The 14,714-nt window shown below is 37.8% G+C and overlaps 1 protein-coding gene and 1 long non-coding RNA gene across 4 annotated transcripts in view; one reads left to right on the top strand and one right to left on the bottom strand.

Moving 5' to 3' along the window:
- Positions 1–8,684, bottom strand: part of DPH5 (diphthamide biosynthesis 5) — a 49,959-nt gene extending 41,275 nt beyond the window's left edge. Inside the window, exons 1-3 of the mRNA XM_007977803.3 lie at positions 8,527–8,684; positions 8,132–8,289; positions 5,024–5,148 (exon numbers count right to left, since the gene is read on the bottom strand). Coding sequence (XP_007975994.2) covers positions 5,024–5,148; positions 8,132–8,266 — 260 coding nt within the window. The 5' untranslated portion in view covers positions 8,267–8,289; positions 8,527–8,684. The remainder of the gene's footprint in view (positions 1–5,023; positions 5,149–8,131; positions 8,290–8,526) is intronic.
- LOC103224359 (uncharacterized) overlaps positions 8,672–14,714 on the top strand; it is a 65,104-nt gene continuing 59,061 nt past the window's right edge. For all 3 annotated transcript variants that reach the window (XR_494098.3, XR_005240367.2, XR_012090016.1), the window contains exon 1: positions 8,672–8,887. This is a non-coding gene — a long non-coding RNA (uncharacterized lncRNA). The remainder of the gene's footprint in view (positions 8,888–14,714) is intronic.

Genomic DNA, 14,714 nt, shown 5'->3' with positions numbered 1-14,714 from the left:
ACGGGGTTTCGCCATGTTGGCCAGGCTGGTCTTGAACTACTGATTTGAGGTGATCTGCCTGCCTCAGTCTCCCAAAATGCTGGTATCACAGGTGTGAGCCACTGCACCCAGCCTCTTGGCTTTCTATATGTCTTCCTCACTAACCTTAATCATTTCTAGCTTTTGATTCAAAGTGAGAGACATGTGACTCTTTCACTTGAACACTTTGAGGTCATTGTAGGGTTACTAATTGGCCTAACTTCAATATTGTTGTGTCTCTGGTAAAAGGGAGGCCCAAGGAGACAGAGAGAGAGTTGGGGGAATGGCTGGTTGGTGGGAGCAGTCAGAACACACACAACATTTATCAATTAAGTTCACCATTTTATATGCACTTGGTTTGTGGCAACCCAAAGCACAATAGTAACATCAAAGATCACTGATCACAAATGACCATTAACAGATGTAATAATGAAAAAGGTTGAAATATCACAATAATTGCCAAAATGTGACACAGAGACAGGAAGTGAGAACATGCTGTCAGAAAAAGTGGCACCAACAGGATTGCTCAATGCAAAGTTGCCACAAACCTTCAATTTTTAAAAAATGCAATGTATGTGAAATGAAATAAAGCAAAACACAATAAAACAAGGTATGCCTGAGAATAAATTTTCACAGCTTGTCACTCAGTCTTTATATGAGAGTCCTATCTCATATTATATTGGATTTTATACTTGTCTAGCAGTCATTTTATTTATAACTGTTTTCATTTGGTTACTGTGTATAATTAGGATGTGTGTATGCACATGTACATGTGTGTGCGTATCTGACCTGCTGTCTTTCCTTTTTTAAAATAAATCTCAAGATTATAAGTAGGTAGATTGGAGTAAAGAGAGAATATAGATAAATATGAACATAGTGAAATGTAACCCCTTATCAATTTAGAACTGCATTTTAAAGACATTTTTCCCTCTTGATAAAAATTCCAGGCCCTACTGGGTAAAGCAACATTAGCATGTCTGAGAAATCACATGCAAACAAGCAGAGCCTGTCGACTGGTCAGTGCATACCAAGTAGGAAGATCAAGGGCTTTCACCCCATGAAGCAGTCAGATATATATTAACAAATGCCCACCAAGGAAGCTTGTTTTTAATCACATACATAAAATAAAACTAGTATGAAACATAATCATTAATTTGATTTCAAATAAGCTTTAAAAAAAATGAATATCAATTATAATTTTTTTAAATATCACCTTCAACAGAATCTCACTACTTAACATTAAGAGTAAAGAAAACTAAATTACTTACTTGGTGAGTTATTTAAGTACATGAAAAAGAAAAACTGGTTCAAAATTACATCTCTATCACAAGTTTATTTAAAATGAGTAGACACATACATACACACACACACACATTTACTATTTCTAGGTATATGGCTCTATCTAAAATCATATATGTGTATATGTATGTATGCTCAGAAATAGTAATAAATCTGTAATAATATGCTTGTTACTTGAAATTGTTCTAAAGGCAATTTCAAAAAAGGAGACCCAAAAATGTTTTGATTAATGGAATCGATAAAAGTACACAAAGGTGGCCAATTTGAATATACAAAATTTGATTTTTTTTGTTTTTTTTTTTTGAGATAGAGTCTTGCTCTGTTGCCCAGGCTGGAGTGCAGTGGCACAATCTCAGCTCATTGCAACCTCCACCTCCCAGGTTCAATCAATTCTTCTGCCTCAGCCTCCCGAGTAGCTGGGATTACAGGCACCTGTCACCACACCTGGCTAATTTTTTGTATTTTTAGTAGAGACGGGGTTTTGCCATGTTGCCCAGGCTGGTTTCGAACCTGTGAGCTCAGGCAATCCACCCACCTCAGCCTCCCAAAGTGCTGGGATTACAAACATGAGCCACCGCACCAGCCGGTATGTTTGTTTTAAATGTTATAGTGCCTCCCTTTTTGACGTAAGTATGGCTGGTGGTCCAGAAATTCAGTAATGTTTCCAATGATATAGTGAAAATGATGTTTTCATGAACTATGGAAGCACTAACAATTGGCACTATCCTTTTGAAAAATAATTGACAACATGCTTTTTGCTAGAAAATCTCCATGTCCACACTTTTTGATATTTTATTCCTAAAAAAACCTATTTTGGAGGATCTACCATAAGGAAACAATCTAAAATATGGGGATAAAGAAGTGGGAGGGAGGAAGGTATTATATACATAAATTTATACGTGACAGCTTTATTTATATTGAAGAAAAATGGACTACTAATAATGCTGACATTGATTTTATAGTTATTAGGTGCCAAGCACTGTTCACATTCATTACATGGAAATGGAAGCAGTCACACAGCCTACATCAGGACATATTATCTGTACATGTATGCCGCTAAGGAAAAGGCATACAACATAGGGATAAAAATTATGTATTCATTATAATAATATAGTTACAGAGCATACTGAAATACAGAATGGAATAATAAAACAGAACCATCATTAGAGACAGTGTGTTTAATAAAGACTTCTTCTGCAGAGATTTAGGGATAGAATGTTTGAGACCGTCAACTATCATAATGATTAAGTTCTATTGATTTAGTATTTTTTTAGACTCATTTACTTTCTTTGTGTGATCTATTTCCATACTCCTTTCAATGACCTGGGTAGAAGAACAAAGATGAGACTACATGAACTTACTTTACCATGACTTTTAATTGTCTTCAAGAACTTCATATTGTTGGAGATGGACAGTGCTGATAATTGCACAACCATGTGAATGTACTTCGCATGCCACTGAACTGTACACTAAAATGGTTACAATGACACATTTTGTCATGTGTCATTTTACCATTTTAAAAATATTGAAAAAAAGAATTTAAGATTCACCATCTTAAACAATCTTCTCTTTTTATATATTTTATTTAAATAAGAAGGGGTCTTAAAATTAAATAAGGGGTATTTTTGGCTGATATCTAAGAATTTCAATGCCTTGCTGCCGTCTATATTCCTTACCTGATTTCTCCTCCATTTAATCCACTCAAATTCCAATTAAAATTACACATTCCCCACCATGCCATTTTCAACTATTACATCCTAACAATAATCTGCTGTTAAATAAAAAATAACTGCAGTACAGTAAATATTCCTTAAATCTGAATTTAAACACAAGGTTATATATGATGAATCACTGAGAAACAGCAAATTAAAGGAGTCTAAAATGAAAAAAAAAAAAAAAAAGGCATTCCTGAATAAAACAGGAATGAAACAGGTAGCATCTGAGCTGTACACTAATTTTATAGTACAATTAGGTATAATTAGGAACTGAGAAGAACTGTTTTAAGGAAAAAGCTTGAGCAAAGAAATGGGGGAAGAATATTATAAAACACTTATGAAATGGAAAGTTGCACAATTTGGTTTCTAGCATAGCAGTTACAGTAGCTAGAGAAAAAAGAAAGACTTCAAGATTTAAGGTCATGAGAAGTCACTGAAGGTTTCTGAGCATAGGAGCAATTACATTAAGGTACTTTCTCTATACCTCAGTTTTTTCATTTATATGAGCATTCTTCCTTCTACCTTTCTCCTGACCCACCCCATAATCTCTATCTGTTGAACCCTAGCCAGACCCAGCTCAGGTTCCAACCCCTCCATAAAACCACCACTAATCAACTCCAAACATCGTGTCTTTAAATTCATACACATACTTCTATCCTCATCTTACAGTCAAACTTTCAGTATTATATTGAAGCTATTCAGTCCTTCCTTTTTGAAACAGTCTCTTTTCCTGGTTTCTGTGACAACATACTCTCTTGCTTTTTCTCCCTCCTCCTCTGGCTCTAGGTACACAATGAAATTCCAAGGTTTCCTAGGGCTATCCTAGGTCCTCTTCTTTTCCCATTCTTCTCTCCTAAGCTGATTCTATTCATTCCTCCAGCTTTAAACACCATAAACATACTGATGACTTCGAAAGTCATTTATCTAGGATGACCTCCCACCCCCAAGCTCTAGCAGCAGCTAACTGCCTACTTGACATCTCAAAGTTAACATATTTCCAGAACCAATTCTTGTTTCTCCAAATCCTGTTCTTTACCAGTTTTCAAGTGACACTATCAACCACTCATTTATAAAGCTAGAATCCTGGGAGTCAGATTTACTCCTTTCCTTTTCCTTATCTACCACATCCGGATATCTTGGCATTCTTCTTCTAAATATGTTCCCATCTTTTTCTCTTTTCCACCCAAAACATTCCTGCCTCCCTGAAATCCATTTACCTAAGCATTTAGAGTGATCTTTTAATGCTAATCAGATGTTGACTTTTTCTGCTTTGAATCCTGCAAAAGTTTACCACTGTATTTAAATTAAATTCCTAGTCCCCTCCAAGGTCTTACATGGTCCTTATGTTCCTTAAATCTGTGATATAAATCTCAGGTAACCAGCTGTAGACAAAAAACTCTTCTGTTTGACTTGACATTAGAGATTGATGATGCTCGACTGGGCAGTAGATGCCCATCTTCATGGTAATGACAAAGAACAGGGTTCCCAATGGGTATAAGAAATTGAAATCAGAGACTTGATAAACGATAAATTCAAGGCAAGCAAAGTGACGGCAGTATTGCCAAATGGTAGATGATTACGAAAGGGAAAAAAAAAAAACCCAGGGCAAAAGAAGTCAAAGATGCTTGAAATTATCAGCAGCAAATGGCAGGCGTGACTTTTGATAATGTAATGAACTGTAATGAACTATTTAATAATGATATACCAGTTAAGGCATTTGTTGCCCTACATGACCTTCTAAAACAGCAGAAGCAATGATACAAACTTTACAGTTGGCACTTGATAATACAGTGATACATATGATGATATATTTACCAAGTAGCTTTTCTTCATTAATCTCAAAGATCATGGAAGTTTCAACTACAACATTTTAGATAGAGCTTAAATAAATAGAGTTCCTGGCAGGTAAGTTTTAAATGCAATAGAATAATTCTTACTGATTAAAAAAAAGTAAATGAGTTAAAAACTCAAAACTCTCTGCCTTAACTTACCCAAACGGATCGCCAACCACAAGGAACGCAACATCACTGATATCAGCATCCTTTAAAATATTATCTGCTTCTTGTTCCACTTCTTCTCTATCAGCAAGAATCAATTTTCTTCCGTAAAACTCTTCCTACAGATATAAGTCCAATATCAAGATAGAGAGACAGCAGGTGACCATTCTAACACACACACACACACACACACACACATACACACACACTGTTTGTTTGGGACTGGTGCATATCTTGGCAACCGCCCAAACACAGATCGTTCAATACAACTCATCAGTGAGCCAGTACTTTATATCATATTGCAATTAAACTCTGTCTTTGGGGCTGTCTTAATATCCCAAAGGACTTCTAAACATCTGAGGCTTTTTGCATTTTTAATTTATTTCTAAATTTGGTTCTAAAGGCCAAGTAGAACACTATAGGATGAATACAGAATATGTACACACATGAGCCCTACTTCAGAAACATGATGTAATATGGAATAAATATATTAAACAATAAGTTTAAACAAACATGGTGGTTTAGCTTTTATTAAATTTTCAGTGGTTAAACATATGGAAACTCAGCTAAAAAAAAAAAGGCAGCACCAATGAGAAACAATAGAAAATTAGCTGTTTACAGAACTAGTGAACATTCCTACATAAATACAGAAGACAGTAATTTAAAAGTATATTCCTTAGTTTCTGCTAAAAAGGCAGAGTTGCAGGAGCAATAACTGAATTCTAAATATGTAGGAAGTTTGCAAACAAACTGCTTTGTGATTTAATTCCCTACAGCTCAACTCTAGAGAACAAATCCAGTAGAGAGTGAGCTAGTAAGCTAGTAGTCATCTGATAGTGGTTACAGGCTGTTATGCAAGATCATGAATCCTTTTTTTTTTTTCATTTCATCAGCCAGTACAGAATGAAGAGGCATGAATCTTAAAACTGATTTCCTGAGAAGTAATAAGTAATTCAAATGGAGTAAAACTGGATGCATAGATAAATAATATGGTTTCTTACATACTGAGAACTTTGAGTGAGTTATTAAAAGTTGTAAGGATTGCTGTAGTGCAATGGTATCTGGTACTCAATAATATCTGTCAAACAAACGAGTACATGAATAAATTATTAAGCAGGGCAGGATCCAGCATTGACCATTTTGCTTGAATCCTACCTTCTCTGTAGGTGTTCTGTGAAGTGACACTTTGTGTAGCTATTATCTATCCTTAAGAATACAGAGACACAGTACAGTGTAGAGGTCAAGAGTGGCAGACCTCGGCTGGGCGCAGTGGCTCTCACCTATAATCCCAGCACTTTGGAGGCCGAGGCAGGTGGATCACCTGAGGTCAGGAGTTTGAGACCAGCCTGGCCAACATGGTGAAATCTCATCTCTACTAAAAATACAAAAATTAGCCAGGCACAAGGGCACACGCCTGTAATCCCAGCTACTCAGGAGGCTGAGACAGGAGAATTGCTTGGATTCCCACTTGACAAATGAAGAAACTGAGGTTCAGAGAAGTTTGGAAATGTGACCATTGACAATTTCTATTTCTGAACACTTTTGTGCCACGTACCATAGCTAAGAACCTATGCTAAGACCTATGCTCAACACCTAAAGTAGGTGGTTTTTACCCTATTTAGAAAAGTCACTAAAGTTAAAGGACTTGTCCAAGGTCACAATAACATGTAACAAAGCAAAGATAAAACTTTATCCAAACTTTCCTCTATGCCATCCCCTGATATGTCATTCTATCAAACTGCTGTTTTGTTATTTGTCTCTCTTTTCTTGATGGTATTAAGTTCCTTCTACTTTTCCTTAATCACTGATTAGAGAGGCACATTTCTATCATTCTGAGCTTAGATATTTTGGTTCTATCCCAAGAGTGAAAAAATGAGGAAAAAAATTTTTTTTAAATGAAAGTTGGTCTTAGGCTGGGTGTGGTCGCTCATGTCTACATAATCCCAGCACTTGAGGAGGCTGAGGCAGGCGGATCGCTAGAGTCCAGGAACCTGTGACCAGCCTGGGCAACATGGCAAAAACCTGTCTCTACAAAAAATACAAAAAAGTTAGCTGGGCATGGTGGCACCCACCTGTAGTCCCAGCTACTCAGGAGGTTGAGGTGGGAGGATACTAGAGCTCAGGAGGTTGAGGCTGCAGTGAGCCATGATGGCACCACTACACCGTAGCCTGGGCAACAGAGCAAGACTTACTTTCTCTCTCTCTCTCCACGTATATGTATATATCAAAGTTGGTCTTTACACACAACTTTTATTTAAATGCATGGCCAATTCAAGTAGCAGTTCTTAATTCCTTCTTCAAGATGTTAACGTAATCTAAGGCCTAAAAATTTTAAGTCAATTTTTTATTTGGAAGACAGGACAAAGACAATTCTAAAAATCTACTCTCTTCTCCCATAACATACGTATTAATCATTTGATTTACATTCTACTTAGAGTTTGACAATGAACCTGAAGTTGACCCTTCCCCCAAATTTACTGGGCCCTTATGAGGGCCAACTAAATGTATAATACACTAACAAATATTCTGGTTACTTAGTGTATACTCATACAACTGTATACTCATACATTTGTATATATTAAGTCCAGGCTCACTCAATGTATACAAGTGTATCAGTATAAGCCTTATTGGGAGATAGTCTATTTAAGGTAAGATCTCTCTGGATATGATATAAAAAGGCAATCACCATTCCCTATGGACATACTTCAAAGGGGGAAGCTTTCAGCTTGGTTTCTGAATATATAACCAACTCATTAAGGCTGTGTCAGCACCTCATTAGCACTCAACTCAGAAAGGATTTCTTGACTACCTCATGAAATAAGGGGTTTTGATAACTATCCCCCAAGAGTATAAAATGGCTTTCCTATTTACTGGAGAAAGCCACAAAATTAGACTTGTAAAATAGGACAAAGCACCCTTTCATTTTCCAAGTCACTTGGTTGGTGTATAATTTCCATTCTGCTCCTCAGATCATTAATGAAGAAAGGATGCGTTTCAAAGGGTTTAAACAAGCAGACCTGAAAATTCTGTTCAGCTTAGTGTATGAAAATCAGATGTTAGATAGCTTTCTTCCCAGGACGCTGGGGAACGCTCAGCACCTACCAAAGCTTCCTTCCCTACAGTCAGGACTGAGGTGTAGGCTTCTAGATACACTCGACTGCAGCGTCTAACAGCTTCCAGGCCCTTGACTGTGATGTCCTTGGCATCTCCCAGGCCCAAGCCGATGAGATAAAGCATTTCAAACTTCAGGAGAAGAGAGACTGCAAGACGAAGTGGACAGAAAAACCGTCAGTTACACCGAGGGCACCTAAAATCTAGTGATGAACACGAAGGTGACAACCAAAATAGCACAAGAGAAGCGGCAAGTCACAAGGAGGGGTTTGGGAACCTTATGTCACGCTTAAGGACTGGGATAAGAGGTTTTAAACAATCCTACCACTTTTACCGCTTGTTACACAAACCTAGGAGCAGCCAATTACCCGCTGACAGAATCGTACCTAGTTCCCTGGCCTTTCCAAATTCCAAACTACCGCCTTTCCGCAGAAGAAACTACCAAAGCGCCGGCTCCCTGCACCGCAAGGACCCACGCCGCCGGCCTCACCTACGGTGCCGCAAAATGCTGGTGCCTTTACTGCACTTTACGACTAGCGGGAGGGGGCCGGGCTAGCCGCTAGTGGGCTGCAGAGACTAGACCCCCGCTCCACCGGTAGAAACCCGTCGGCCGCTGGGGCAGGGCGGCGAAAGGTCAGTCGGCCGAGAGGAGTCCGTGGAGCACCCCTTTCATTGCCTCAGGGAAAGGATCGGGCGTGCTCACGAGCCCCCTAACCCATGGCTTAAACACCCGCTTCCTAAGCCTGGGTAAGTGCAGTAGCTCTTTGCCGGAGAGAAGCCACGTGGGAGGAAGTCTGGAGGGGCCCTGCGTCCTACTCCTCCTCTCCAGAAACTGGGAGGGCGGGAAGGATTTTCCTGGTATGTCCCCGGATTTGCCCGAGTGCACAGATTTTAATCCCCACTCTCATCCTCCTGTAGTTCAACTAGGTGTCTTCCTGGTGAAGCGTCAGATTGGCAAACCCAGCAGCGAGTGTGCTGATTTCCCAACGAGGCAATGACTCCTCGGGTTTGTCCCCAAGACCTTATGCCTGGAGTGCCCCAAGGATGCTTCATGCACCCTCAGTGTCAGGAATCCCAGATCTTCCTATACCTAAAGAAGTGACCTTTAATAGTGTTCAGGGAGTTCAGACCTCTCAAGTGTTTCTGCTGGGGGAATTCTTATAAAGCTGTTGGTTACATATGATTATGAATAGAGAAGATTTGTTTTGACTGAAAATGCTCTTCCCAGGGTGACCTCATCCAAGTTGAAAAGACAGCTGTCATTGCTTTTCTCAGCAGGCAGTGTTGGTTACTCAGAATTTTCCTCTTGCCTCCCCGGCAATGCCGAACTCTGCTTCCTTGAATCTTGGCTTTTTTTCATTCCCAGGTTCCATCCACATTTTTGCACTTCCTGTCTATAAACTCTTCGTGGCTGGTTTTATCCCCTCTCATTACGTTGATCTATTCCTCACACCACATACACGCCCCAAAAAACTCAAAATGGATCATAGATGTAAATGAAAAACCTAAACCTATACCAGAAGAAAACCTAGGAGGAAATATTTGTGACCTTATTTAGGCAAATATTTCTTAGACCAAAAGCATGATGAGAAAAAATTGACAAATTGGACTTCAACAAAGTAAAAATTTATGCTCTTCAGAAGACTGTTGAAGCCACATGCTGTGAAAATATTTACAAAGCATGTATCTGATGAAGGACTTGTGTGGAGAATATATAAGGAGCACTCAAAAAGCAATAATAAAACAGCTCGTTGTTTAAAAATGGGCAAAAGATTTGAATAGACACCAAAGAAGATACACAAATAACAAATAATCATTTTAAAAGATCCTAAACAAACAAAAAAAGATCCTAAACATCATTAGATATTAGGGAAATAAAAATTTAAATTACAATGAGCTACCACTACCCACCTATTAGAATGGCTTAAGTAAAACAAACAAAACCCCCAAAAAACTGGCTGTTCTCTCAAAATTCCTAGTGTCTCTAATATTTTGCAGATTCAAATTTCAGCCTGCTCTCCAGACTTCCTCCCTCTTGGCTTCTTGTTAACTTTCTGCTGGAAATCTTCACCTAGCTAACCCGGAGTCGTATTCAACACTTCCAATGTTGAATCCATAACCTTCCCCTTCAATTTTGCTTTTCTTTCCATATTAGCTACTTGGATGGAGCGGGGAGTGGGTGAGGACAGTATTGTCATCAACAGATTAACCCCAGCCAGACACTTGGGAGTCACCCCCACATCCAGTCTGTCCTGTCTGCCTGTATATCTCAATGGAAACCATACCCTCTGTCACCATCTTGGTTTTCAGGTCCTCATTTTGTCACTCTTGTAGCTGATCATCATGTCTCCTTCACTCAAGGGAATCAGAGAGTTATAGTTGGTACACAATCTGAAAATATCACACCCCTTCTAGATCCTTCTGAGACCAAGAGAAAGTCCAGGTTTGTTAACATACCCCACAAGATCATTCATGGTGTGGCCACTGCCTACCTTTTTAGCATCAGCTCTCTCCACTCCATACCATGAGCTTTCTCTCCAGCAATACTGAATTGCTTATAGTTCTCTGCCCACAACATGCTGTTTTGTTCCTCTGTGCTGCTGCCTCAGCATAGAATATTGTCTCCCATTCTCTCCTGCCTAGATCACTAATACCCATTCTTTAAGACCAAGCTCAGGAAGCCTTCCCAGAGACCCTCACCCCGCTAAGCTAATTTAGGTTTCTCCTCTATTACAGTATTACTCTACATATACTTACTAACCAATTTATGAGATTTTATATTTGTTCATTTGTGTTTCTTCTTCACCAAACTATTGATTTAGTCAATTCAGGGACTGCATCTTATTTGTATTCTCATCTTTAAGGTTTAGAACTATCCCTCGCACATAAGGTATTAAATGTTTGTTGCATAAATCATTATTATCCACTACTAGCTGAGTTAAGTATTTTTCCATCTTTATTAAATACAGAGGGTGATATGTTTTAAATAACTACCAAAAAGTCATTAATGGAATATCAAACATAAATATGCCTGTCTCAATGCCACTTTAGAAGGTCATTTGTATTGAAAGGCTTGTAACACACAAAACATATAGTTCATATGCACGCTATTGAGTAGGTAAACACATTTTCCAACGTGTTGATCATTTGTGTTTTTTATTTTCAGATTTAAAAAAATAATATTTTCAGATAGATTCATAGCAAAAGGACACTGCCAAAAAGGATGATTAAGTAATCTGAAGAAAGTATGGTTTATCTCCTTTCAGGAAATATATCTGTATTGAAATAAAGTTATTCTGGGTAATCAAGGAAGTGAAACATTGTCTGAAATAACAGTAATAATTTGTTTTTAAGCTTCAAAATTTAGCCGGAGGAACTTAGTTTCACCACGTAGAATTCTTAACAAACAACGCTTTCACCTGCCATTATTTCTCAATAAGAGTGGAAATTTTTTGTACTTTTCTGGAGCTAGACAGATAAAGGGATTATAGTAATCTTTTTTTTTTTTTTTCCTCAGCTCAACAAACATAAGCTGCAAAAGTCTTGCCTATTGGTTTTTGCAGAATTCTTCTGTGGGATTTGACATTTCTCCCTTGCCATTTAAAACAGGTTTCAAATGTGATAATATTTTCCCCAACAATTTGTTGTGAAAAATTTCAAACATACAAAAAGGTTGAAACAATGTCACAGTCAACACCCATATAGCCGCCTCCAAGGTTCTAAAGTTGTTAACATTTTGCTGTTTTTGCTCTATCACTTACTTATCCTTTTACCCAGACATCAACCCCTCTTATTTGTTGATGCATTTTCAGGGAAGTTGTAGACATCAATACACATATTACATTTTGCTTGAAACATAAACTCCTCATCTAGGTAATAGATTAACAAAACATACCTAGGCATATAGCTGATTAAATGATTTCATTGCTTTACCTAATTTAGGCTGGGTTTTGAAAATTTTGCTGTAAAACGGTTTCGAATTAGTTTTTAACAAATATTGTAGTTTTATAATGATAATGAAAGCAGTTAGAGGACAAATTCATTTATGTCAGCAAATTTGTAGTCTCATGTCTAGCAGAAGAGAGATTGATGGTTAAAGAGAAGGGTGATTATAGGACAAAAGAAAAAAGATTTTTAGCCTTTTTTGGCTTCAAGAATAACATGGATAGATTAGACCTGAAGAGTTTTCTACTTTGTGTTCTTGCTTTCAGGTCAGATGATGCCAAGTCATCCCTGAGGGTGAACATTTATGCTTTTACTGAAAGATCTTTAAGATATTTTTATAACCTTTGCGAGTAACTCATTTTCACTGGCAAATTCTTCCTTATATTTGAGACCTACAGGCAGTAGTCATAAAATGTGAGAGAGATGCAGATAGTCATAAGAAGTTAATGCTGATGGCTTTTCCATTCCATTGTCATAAACACATCATATGCTACTTTTATTTTGAAGTAATAACATAGTTGAGTCACTGCATTCCATTATGGACAAGTTATAATTACCCTACATTGAAGAGAAGTCATCCTTCAATTGTCCTGTTTAAGTAGTTTGTCTATTAAAAAGAAGACATCAGGGCGACTGACTAAACTCCATCTGACCTTACTGTGAATAAAGAATATTATTTTATTCTGAAGCTGGTCTTTTAACCTACATGTTCCCAGAGATTGCCTTTGTTAGAGGAAATCTTGATTAATATTTGTAGAACTCAGACTCTGAATTGATTGATAGTCATTATTTTCTAACAATTCACAAATAAGTGATAATTAAAGATAGCATTGCTTTAGGATAAGGACCTGTATTTACTAAGGTTAAAAGATTTGAAGTTACATTATTGTACACTTGTTTACTTAGAGAAAAAGTCACTTTTTATAAACTCAGTGATTTTACATACTCATCCACGCATTATATGTTAATCATATGATGTAAAATGCATAAATAGTAAACAAATCTAGAGCTATTTTCTGTGTCTAATGTGGAAATTTTTATTGTCATTCATCCTAGTTTAATAGATTGAATGAGTAACAATATGGACTGTCATAAAGAAGTCACCTAGAGCCCTGCATTTTTGTGTAAAGTAGCTCCCAGAATGTTCCCTTAAGTGCCTGTGTGTATGTGCATGTATGTGTAAACTTTCTGTGTGTTTCTAACACATTTTTATATATGGCAGTTCCTTCCTCCAAAATCTGTTGCTAAAAAGGTTCAATCAGGGATACATAGTTCATTCTTTTTGCACTTAAAAAAACTACAGTGTCCCTTTAAGTTTTTTTAGGGAAACATAGCTAAACTAGCCAAGATATGGTGGAAGAAGGGGAGTGGTTTCCCTTTCATTCAAAAGCCAGAACATAAAAAGCGAACTACCAGGCTGTATATTAGCCGCACATACATACCCTCACTGTCTACACCACTCCCCTAGTTCTCCAGCCTCACCTCTTCGTCTCTGTCCCCCTGGCCCCTACAGATAGCTGTGTGGCTCTGGCTTTACTTCCTTGAAGTCATTGTTCAGAATTCACTTCCTCAGTGAGGGCTATCTTATGTAAAACTTCAACTGACATTTCTAATCACTTTGTCCTCTCATTTGCCCCTGTAGCATTGCTCACTTTCTAAGACAACTGTATAATTTACTTATTTATTATGACTTTTTTGTCCATGTCCTAAGAATATAAGCACCACAAAGGCAGGATTTTTTGGTCCATGTTATGCTCTAATGTGAAACAAACAGCTAGAACAGTGTTTGATGCTCAGTAAGTATGTATTGAATGAATGAGTATACATCTACACTTGGTAGTAAGTTATAAATAAATTTCTTGAGGAGAAGAACTGAGCAGAGGGGATTTTTTATGATTGTTGAGATCTCACATTTTGGTGTCATTCAGACCGTGTTTTAGTCTAGGCTTTCCACTCGGTGTATTCCTTGCATTCCCTTTTTAAACCTCAGTTACTTCTATAAAATAGGGATAATAGTAACATCTTTCATGGGATTACTGTGAGGATAAATGAAAAAATACTTAAAAAGAGCCAAGCATACTTTCAGACAACTAGTAAAGACTCAGAAAACATTGGCAAATATTGATATAGAGCTTGAAGTTAATTTTAGAGTTATCTACAGTGTCTGTCAGATTATAATATGAAAGTCAAGTCCACCCAGATTGGTTCTCATTCTTTTCCCCATTCACAAAAGTTCTATGAATCATTTACATAATTCAGTAATTATAGACCAATCCACTAAATAGTTTATTGATTGACAAAAGTCATCTTAAGCAAACATTATTATTATTATTATTATTATTTTTTTTTTTTTTTTTGAGACGGAGTCTTGCTCTGTAGCCCGGGCTGGAGTGCAGTGGCCGGATCTCAGCTCACTGCAAGCTCCGCCTCCCGGGTTCACGCCATTCTCCTGCCTCAGCCTCCGGAGTAGCTGGGACTACAGGCGCCCGCCACCTCGCCCGGCTAGTTTTTTGTATTTTTAGTAGAGACGGGGTTTCACCGTGTTAGCCAGGATGGTCTCGATCTCCTGACCTCGTGATCCGCCCGTCTCGGCCTCCCTAAGTGCTGGGATTACAGGCTTGAGCCACCG

Source organism: Chlorocebus sabaeus, chromosome 20 (genome assembly GCF_047675955.1).
Source record: "Chlorocebus sabaeus isolate Y175 chromosome 20, mChlSab1.0.hap1, whole genome shotgun sequence".
Taxonomy (NCBI): Eukaryota; Metazoa; Chordata; class Mammalia; order Primates; family Cercopithecidae; genus Chlorocebus; species Chlorocebus sabaeus.
Note: the sequence above shows the minus strand (reverse complement) of the source record. Positions and strands in the feature narration are given on the sequence as shown.